At 31.6% G+C, this 9,923-nt stretch overlaps 1 protein-coding gene across 1 annotated transcript; it reads right to left on the minus strand.

Annotated features, from left to right (window-relative positions):
* Positions 1 to 5,589: 5,589 nt before the first annotated feature.
* Positions 5,590 to 9,493, minus strand: LOC110098298 (alcohol dehydrogenase 3). The gene is made up of 10 exons (XM_020825077.2): positions 9,315 to 9,493; positions 8,884 to 9,020; positions 8,432 to 8,478; positions 7,332 to 7,657; positions 7,170 to 7,252; positions 6,617 to 6,692; positions 6,461 to 6,522; positions 6,286 to 6,381; positions 6,027 to 6,188; positions 5,590 to 5,953 (listed from the first exon to the last, which is right to left on the minus strand). The coding sequence occupies exons 1-10, from the start codon at positions 9,349 to 9,351 to the stop codon at positions 5,837 to 5,839; spliced, it is 1,143 nt and encodes a 380-aa protein (XP_020680736.1). The 5' UTR covers positions 9,352 to 9,493; the 3' UTR covers positions 5,590 to 5,836.
* Between the last annotated feature and the right edge of the window lie 430 nt (positions 9,494 to 9,923).

A 9,923-nucleotide genomic window follows, 5' to 3' on the forward strand; every position in this document is an offset into this window, starting at 1 on the left:
ATTTGAACCCTCAATGTAGCTGTGTTCGCACCTAGTGTTTGAACATTTGCTTTTAAATGGAGGTTCAAATTGAATTTGACTGATGTTATTATTGAGATGGTAATATGGTTGAAGAATAATTTTTTGGATATCCATGATGAAAGTTATCTTTGGAGAGGCAAATTATTGCATCTGGTCACCGGACACGGAGATAGGTCTGGATATTAATAAAATATTATTTCAAATTAAGCGCAGGTAAAACGCAACTAAAAGCGCAGTCAAAAGCATGCTTAAAGCGCAGTCAAAAGCGCAGGTGACCGCCACCGGTCGTAATAATTTGCCCTTTGGAGAAGACATTTAAAGTGCTAAGGAAGGACATGGTACACGTTAAGGGGAGTGTTCTGAATGTGCAAAAGGAGATTATTGGATAAAAAGCTCCAACTCAGTATACTGTTAGTCGATGTGTCGTATTATGACAGTATTGCTTTGATGAAATCATTTTTTAAAATGGGGAAAACATGTGCTGAATTTGTTTTAGAGAGAATGGGGGAAAACATGGCTGATCCAGCTTTGTTAGGAGAGACCATGTTAAGGTTTATTAAATAAGATTTTGTAAAAAATTTAAAATATATTTATGTATTTAAAAGTAGCATTTTCCTAGGAGGGGGCATACATATTTAAGGTTTATAAAATCTTACACTTTTTTACATATGCACATGCATGAGAGTACTTAAGATGATTCATGAGCTTCTTGCTCGAGCTTTGATTGATAAATTTCTTGTGAACCAAATTTGAAAGAGTTAATGAGCTAAGCTTAAGCTATTCTAGATTTGACTCGTTTAAGAAATATTAATATCAAATTCGCTTAAAATATACTATGATCTCCCTTCACGCAACTATGATCTCTCAATCCTCGTCGCCCGACTAAGTTCCTATGGTCTTTTGATCATCACAACTCAAACACAATCCTCCGATCACTTTTGGTGGGAAAAAAAATAGAGGCGGCAAGTGCGCCATGTGATAATCCAAACTTTTTTGAAATATTTTTTTTAAATGAAAATTTTGAATTTCAGCATCGTGCCTTGCCAAAGAAGAGAGATGAAAGAAAAAAACTTTATTCGGTGTTTTTTTATCTGTTAATTTTGTTTAGAGATTTCTTTTATTTATTTTAAGTAACTCAAATCTTATTTTAGTTATAAATGATTTTAATTAGTATATAAATTTTTTGTATTGAACAAAATTGGTTATTTCATATTGCATTTTGATTGTGATATTTGCATAAGCAAGAAATGTTCGATGTCAACACTATAAAATGGGTTGGAATTTAAAATATATTATCCTAAGCAGGAAGTTGTGCCGACGGCTTTCTTTTAAAGATAGTTTGCGGTGTTATCCCAGTTATAACATGCAACAAATGACTGATTACATCTACAGATATTATTGATTTAATGAAGTCACCTGTAATGATGATAGATTAATTAGATAAGTGATAATTGATATAACTGATAACCAACTAATAATAAGTTTCCATAAAAGATGTTGAAAACACTATGTTGAAGTTGGTTGTCTAACCTTATCAAATCATATATTGATACATGCATACATTGATAACACTGATAACATTGACAAATACATTAATATCATTGAAAATATTGGGTGCATTGATAATACATAAACATATGATTCATATGATTAGATAAGATAAATTCTTTTAATGATTTATGCACCATTGTTTTATCGATTTATTGAATTTTATATAATTTATTGATTATAGATTCATTATAATGTTTCGTTGCTTTTTATTATTTGATTGTTTAAAATTTTATGGATAATATTTGGTCATTAACTAATTGACATATATTGATTATATTAGATTGAGTATATCATATTGATTTTTTAGTCATTGCATTGAAAATTTTAGTGAATTTTGAATTACTACTGGGCTTTTGAGCTCATTATGTGAATTTTAATGATTTCAGGTCAATGAACGGATAAGTACCAGTTGGAGTGAGGTTGATAGAGACCCTTAGATTTTCTTTAGATTTTATTTTGTAATCAGGAGCTGTCATAGATTAGTTATTGTATTTATTTCTTGGTTAGTGTAAATGACAATTTTTATGAATAAATAGTAAAATATATTGATGTATATGATTTTAGTTATTTTTGTTGATTATTATTTATATTTATTATTTATAGAAGTTTTGGTATAATCTTAAAATGATCAAATAGATAATTCTTTCAAATTTAATTCTGAGGCATTTCACACCATCCCCTTGTTTCAACATTGCTAAGCAATCTCCAGATGTTCGTACTACAATGGTGGCCACATAGATGTTTCAATCACATGATCATGTAAAGAAGAATATATATCATATCGATCTTGATATATATTGGCTAATTTAGTTGATTTTACGACATGTAGGCTTGGGTTTGACTAGTCAAGAAGGTATTATCTAAATATAATTAGTTAAGAGTCCTATAAATGAAGGTTGCCATGTCATCCTAACCATGATGACTTGATGAGCAATGGCTAAGTTTAGTTGACTCAAAGTGGGTTTGAACTCAACTCTATTACATCACATCAAGATATCAAGTGACTTTATAAGTTTTGCCTATCTTTAATTTTGGAGTTTTTTTATGATACCTATCAACAAGCATACAAATATGTACATGAGATACATTGATTAATATACATGTCAATTTGATCTAAGATAGATTTAGTTCATCCAATTCATTCTACCTTTCTCAGCTAAAATTCAATAAAAATTAAATTTAACTAGTTATTTGGCTCATTGATTCAAATATTCATGCTTGCATCTTTCTTTTCAAAAATCTCTGCAAGCTCTAAAGCATTCTAAGTAAGAGGACAATGACATACTGAAGTTTTTGAACCCAAGCATCGCATATTGTGCTATTCTATAGAGTGATAGCTTCTTGTTATGAAGAAATTATTACGTACAAATTATATATAAGTTGTGTATAAATTACACAGCTTGTGTACAAGCGAATTTGTCTATTTTGATTGGAGTCCGGATTCTGCACGTAATAATTTCTCCTTGTCATTACTCTAAAAATAAACTATAATTACTAAAAAAATAAAGTAAATATGCAACCCAATTTAGTCTATTGGTTGGGAGCTTTGACTACTAATCAAATGTCTTGAGTTTGAGTCTTATGTATGCAATGTGTATATGAGCTTGTCTTAATTGGTTTGAATGTTCACAATAAAATAAAATAAAAAATAAAGTAACTTGTCTAAAATGGGAAATCTACATGGAGATTGGAGTTAGCTGTTAAAGTAACTTTTTGTATGGAGGAACAGCCCTACTTTCATTTCAAATTATTTATTTTAAATATCTTATATTTGATTTGCATATTTTATTTTCTTAATAAGCAAGCTCAACTAAAAATAATTATTTACAATATTAATTATATATTTATATAGTCTTAGGCTATTCAAAATTATATCTTATGCATAAAAAGCAGCTTAAACCTAACTTGCCCACACACATCCAACTATAATGGATTCAACCTATTTATTTCTAAATAATTGTGTAACTTGCTAACTCTATAGCACAAATCATGATCTCCACCATAAATTATAGCCATATGGCCATATAAAATCCCATCTGAAATTCTCTTTTTCATTTGATTATATTATTTGAACTTGATTCGACTCATCATTCTCTATTTAAAGAGACTAAAGCTTTGTTTAGGACGGCTTTATTATTGCTTCTTAAAGCAGTTTTTTAGTACAAAATTTTTAATTTTTATATCAAAAAGCTGCTTTAGGAAGCAATAAGAGAGCCATCCCAAACAACTTTGTTTGGACAGCTTTATATCATTAATTTTTCTCTACTTTTAAAAAAATTTTGTACTAAAAAACAATTTTATAAAACAATAAGAAAAAAGTTCCAAACTAAATTTATGGGTTCATTTGGGACAGTTTTTTTATTTCTTTGTAAAAGAGCTTTCTAGTACAAAAATTTCTAATTAAAAAATTTTTTGTACTAAAAAGATATTTCAAAAAACAATAAAAAAACTAAAACTTCGTTTGGGACGGCTTTTTTATTGCTTTCTAAAAAGGAGTTTTAGTACAAAATTAAAAAATTTTATACTAAAATTCCGTTTTAGAAAGCAATAAAAAAGCCGTCCCAAACGAAGCCTAAATTACAATGAAATATCTCATCTATGTGGATTTGCTTCATTGGAACAATTAATAAGCGCATGTGGTTCATTGGAACACCCACACAGTGTTCAGCCCAAATAAAGAATTGGAGGCTGATTATAGTTTTGGATCTCTGAGGTTGTCTAAATATAGCTAAAACAGCATGTGATTCCTGTTGGGTTGCTTGGCCTTCACAAACTCTATTCAGATCAAGTTCTTAAAGATTCTCCTAACAAAAATTTCAAACAAATTTGAGCCCCACACTGTACCATTTTGGTTGCATGAAAAAAAGGGCTTTATTTTCTTGAGAAATATTCCAATCTTAGCTAATAATGATAAATAAGTAGACTGAAAATTCCCCCGGAACCTAATCTCGTTAAAACTCTCTATCGCCGTCACCATACAAACACTTAAAATAAAAATTGACGGAAGGCGTGGAGAGGCCGGGATCACACTCCCTAATGGAATTCATAACATACATAGACATGGTGGTTGCCACTCATAAAGAATAAAATAAAATCACTTATAAAATAAATTTATAGCTTAAAGAAGATTAATATGTATGAAGTAGAGCTCCCTGATGTAAAATAATTAAATTATATATTGATAAATAAGAATGAATAGTTATTAATTACTGAAAATGACAAGACAATTATAGTGATAAAGTAACAAATTAAGTTACAAGTTAATTAATCGGACTAATTAGAATAATGAGTTTTAGTTAGATTATTTAAGAATAAACTCAAGAATATACTCTTAAATCACTAAATCAATTAAAACAAAAATTAAATGATAATTATTATTAAATTATTCATAATGAAGTTTGTTGTGGCCTGATTAGACACACAAAAGAGAGGGTGTAACGTTCATAAGAGACACTAAAATTTTTACTTAAAAACCTCTGAAAATGAGGAAAAATCATGTGGCATGACCCAATTTGAATGAATCCACTTGTAGTTGCAGTTAATTTCAAATTAGGCCCTTCCTTGGGAGGAATGCCTTGGTTTGATATAGCAAATATACATCATATAGATCGCATTACATGGTGGGAATTAGAAGAATCATTATTGACATGTTCATTTAGTTAGCATGACCATAGTTTGTGGACTACGGAGTTCAGAAAGATCATTATCTGATGATGGTGGTCGGAATAATTGTAGTCGATGGGCAACCGTGGTAAGAAAGAATGTAGTTTAGCGACGGAGGTCAGAAAGATTATTGTCGGAGGGCAATAGTGGTCAGAAAGGTCGTTGTATGGTGATGGAGGACCTCTATTTCATAAACGTGGCACCATCCTAACAAAACGTGGCACCATCCTAACGAGACACATTACTTCATTGTTCACAAGGAGAAAGAGTACATATAGAGATTCTCATAGACAAATAGATATACCCAAACAAAACAAAGCATAAAAGCACTTAATTTTGCGACCCCATCAAAAATTTTGAAGTCATCAAATTATCAATTCATGCAATAAAAGGCAAATGTAATTTATTTCTTCCACAACCACTACAAAGGATAATACTACTCACCACAACTGCGTAAAGATGTAAAGCTGATGAAGAACAATACAAAACGCTTGGCATAGAAGGGCAAAAAGATAAATAAGGTTAATAACCCAATAACTTCATAGTACTAAGTATTTATTATTCAGGTGACCAAAAATAAGTATAGGACCATCAAAAGTCTTCAAGCATCCATGCGGATAATGCAGCGAAGACTGTCACCTTGAAGCATATAGTCGAAAGCCTTGTTGATCTCAGTGAATGAGACTTCATGTGTTATGAACTTCTCCAGCTCCAACTCCTGCACCAATTTCAAAATCAATACTCTCCAATTGCAATAGATCACAAATTGTTTTTGAGAAAAGGCATAATACCTTGTTCATATACTTCTCGACAACTGAAGGTAGATCAGAGCGAGGCTTGTAGTTTCCGAAGAAAGTTCCCTTGAGAGTTCTCTCACTGAGGAAATTCATGGGGTGGGTCTTGAAAGCAGCATCTTTGTGAGGAACACCAACAAGGACTGCAACTCCCCAGCCCTAAAAGTTTAAGTCACAAGAAAGATGGATTGCTCAGTGATTCCATAGAAATGTGGAGCTTTTCAAAAAGAAACATTCAAGGAAGCAAGACAGATACATCGTGAACACATTCAAATGCAGAGATCATGGCATCGACATTTCCAGTGCATTCGATACTCCGATCCACTCCTCCATCGGTTATCTCAGAAAGCACCTAGAAGAACAAGGTAGTATGAATTTCTGCAACATTTTGTATGAATTTCACACACAGCATCAAATGATTGAGGACTAACCTCTTGAACAGGTTTATCGTAATCTTTCGGGTTCACAAATTCAGTGACCCCAAATTTCTTTGCTGGAATGATGAAAAAGATATGCGTCAATGCCCCATTTCACAATATATATATAAACTGATCCATCTGACTAAAACAGGTCAGAGAGAGTTCTACCTTCATTGAACCTCTTGGGATTCACATCAATACCAATAATTCTTGAAGCCCCTGCAATCCTGGCCCCTTCAGCAGCCTAATCAAGTCAAGCATGCAGATATGCAAATTATATTATATTGAAGACGAAAGAGGACATGCTGAACTCAAGGAACTCTAGAAATTTATTAGTCTTTGCCCCGCCAATGAGCAAGAGAATTTTAGCAACTAGATAGAAGATTCATCTTTTATCATTGAAATAAAATTTTTTGCAATATAACTTATACAATAAGACTATAATTCTAAGTAAATAGAACAAAAAAAGTTCTAATAGAAGCAATAGAATAAATCAAACCAAATTAGAGACTAACAGAAGATGCTAAACCACTAAAACTGAGATGATTAGTTATGTTCATTGTCTATTAATGAGTTTATAAAGCAGAAAAATGTACAATTATACAGTTCAGAACGTGATTGGTATTCTCTCAACTGGTAACTGAAAAAAAAAATTCCATCCTTGAATAAAATATTATATATATGGTTACTAAAATGCATTAGTTTATATTTATATACTCACAGCAAGGCCTACAGCTCCTAAACCAAACACAGCCACTGTTGAACCCTTAGGAGGTTTTGCAACATTAAGAGTAGCACCAAGACCTTCAAACCAAGAAAATTATCAGCAAAGGCAAAAACAACTTTCTAAATCTAGAGGAGGAAATAGAAGAGAATGTCCTACCAGTAGATATGCCACAGCTAAGAACACAAACTTTGTCGAGAGGAGCCTCGGGGTTAATCTTTGCAACACAACCGACATGAACAACGGTATACTCGCTGAACGTGGAGGTTCCAACAAAATGGAAGATTGGTTTGCCATTGATTGAGAACCTGGATTTCCCATCATTGATCATCACACCTCTGTCAGTGTTGATTCTCAAAAGAGAGCACATGTTGCTCTCCTCAGACTTGCAGTGTGCGCAATCTTTGCATTCTCCTGTGAAAACTGGGAGTACATGGTCACCAGGTGAAAGATCTGTCACACCCTCACCAACACTCTCGACAATCCTACAAGCATCAAAGACAAATAATTTACTGAGCAAGTCATTGCATTAGCAAGCTAATTGACATAAAGTGTTTCTGTAGAGTAGATTGAGGATTCATTTAGGGCTGTTAATACTTTTCATTCTTTTCTTTAAGAAACTCTTTTTTTCAACCACAATTTCAAATACATTTTTTCAAAACTAGCTTCTAAGATATAAAAATTGAAAAAATTGTGAAAAAAATGTCATTCAAATGAATATTATTTTTCATTGACTGCTTTTCCTATCATAAAAATAGTAAAAAAAATTGTCACAAACAAAGCCTAAAGATTAATTTGGAACAACATTCTCACTATTTTACTTTTCAGAATAGGACCACACATCAATTTAGCAATAACTTTCTTGTTTTTTGTTAGAAATTGTAATTCAAATTCATATTAAATTTTTATTTCATTTTTTAATATTCCAAGATCTAAATCCAACTATGAAGACATGCCCTCAATCACGTTCCTTGATTCTCCTCTAATAAACATAAGACAAAAATATTCTATTTGGCTCCCCTAATTTGTTCACTATATATTATACCATCTGAAAATAACGAAGCAACATTCTTTTTTTCTTCTTTTTCTTTTTATTTGGGAATCACTCAAAGGAGTTGATCCCTTCATAACTGAATAATAATAATAATAAAGCTGCTTAGTGATAAAAAAACATTTAATTCCTAAAAGAAGACTAATAATTTGAAACATAAACGCTTATATCAGTTAAAATTAGATTAACAGTGCTTAAGCAACCTTACCCTCCTGCTTCGTGGCCGAAAATCCTGGGAAAAACTGGTGTTTGTCCCTGCAGAATCCATAGCCAATCTCATTAAATCCTTAAAAATCAAAACATTTCTAAGAAATACTAAGCAGTTAACAAATACGAATAATATTAAGGGACTACTTGGCTAAATTAGGATTTAGACACTACTGTAAATCCGGATTTACTAAATCCTATGGTGTTAAATTCTAAAAGTTATTCAACATAACTACTAAATCATGTCAAGTCCTCATAAACTATTTCAATCTTTAGTAATCTGCTAAGATCTCCTTACAAATCTCAGTAAATCAGACTTTTCATAGAAATTCGCAGGATTTACTAAATCTGAGATTTAGCTCAAAATAATAGAAAAGTAAGAAATAGCCTAAATCTTGATTAAATTATATAACCAAATAGTTACTGAATATATCAGATCAAAGATATTTATACCTTAGCTTCCCAGAAGTAGACATCAGTGTGGCATAATGATGTGTAGAGGATCTTAAGACGGACTTCCATCGCCTGCGGCGGCGCCACCTCCACCTCCTCGATCACCAGCGGCTTCCCCGCCTCCCATGCCACCGCCGCTGCTCAAAAAAGTTAATAAAAATTTCATTTGCTCATCATCCATAAAACAAAACGAATCACCTGTAAAATCAAAGCTAGAACAATAAAAAAATAAATTTCAAATTGGTATAGCTATCGATTCCAGTCCACGCAATTCAGATTAATAGTATACTAACAACGAAAAATCTAATTAATATTCTTGTAGCTTCATATCCTTGATCAAAATGAAAGAACCACAAACAGAGACTGATCAGAAAACAAAAAATTCATTTTTTTTTCTAAATTTAAAAGAAAAAATCTCCCGTATTACAAACCCTTGCATTTGATGATTTGACCCGCAGTCCTCGACATTACTGTATCTCTTTTTCTCCTTTGCTCTTTCTCACAAGTTCGATTGGTAGAACTGCTCTGTCTGCAATATATCCTCACGATCGTTTAAAAGGGAGGAAACTCCTATTTCCATGTGAGCCGCCGCAGCCCAGTTCTCACTTCTCAGATAATTATTTAATATATTAATGTAAATAAATAATTTTTTATACATTTTATAACAAATATTATGATACGTATTTTAAAAAAGGTTATAGGAGAAGATAATACTAAAAAAATAATATTTATGTATATAGAGAAATTTCTTACTATTTTTTTTAAAGTATTCAAATATGATCAATGTATTTTATATAATTGAAACAATATTATTCTGAGATTAATATAACTATATAAAAATTATTGGAGATTATTTTAAAATTTAATCATTTATATTAAATTAAGTATAAATTAAAGAACACATAAATTAATCCTTCGCCATTTTTGTTTACCAGTAACGGGAAGTATAGTCAAGTCGTCGCTCGAGAAAGTAAAATTTCCAGACTTGGACAGCAATTCTGCGGCTCTGGTTTCTAGAAACCTGCGGATTTCGGAGCATC

This window comes from Dendrobium catenatum, unplaced genomic scaffold, assembly GCF_001605985.2.
Source record: "Dendrobium catenatum unplaced genomic scaffold, ASM160598v2 fragScaff_scaffold_1089, whole genome shotgun sequence".
NCBI classification, from domain to species: domain Eukaryota; kingdom Viridiplantae; phylum Streptophyta; class Magnoliopsida; order Asparagales; family Orchidaceae; genus Dendrobium; species Dendrobium catenatum.

Excerpts from the sequence above, each read along its gene's own strand:
- LOC110098298 (XM_020825077.2), bottom strand. The coding sequence starts at position 9,351 with ATGTCGAGGACTGCGGGTCAAATCATCAAATGCAAGG. Across the intron at positions 6,693-7,169 it reads TAGGAGCTGTAGGCCTTGCT|GCTGCTGAAGGGGCCAGGAT; the intron begins GTGAGTATATAA and ends TGACTTGATTAG. Across the intron at positions 6,382-6,460 it reads ACGATAAACCTGTTCAAGAG|GTGCTTTCTGAGATAACCGA; the intron begins GTTAGTCCTCAA and ends TTGTTCTTCTAG.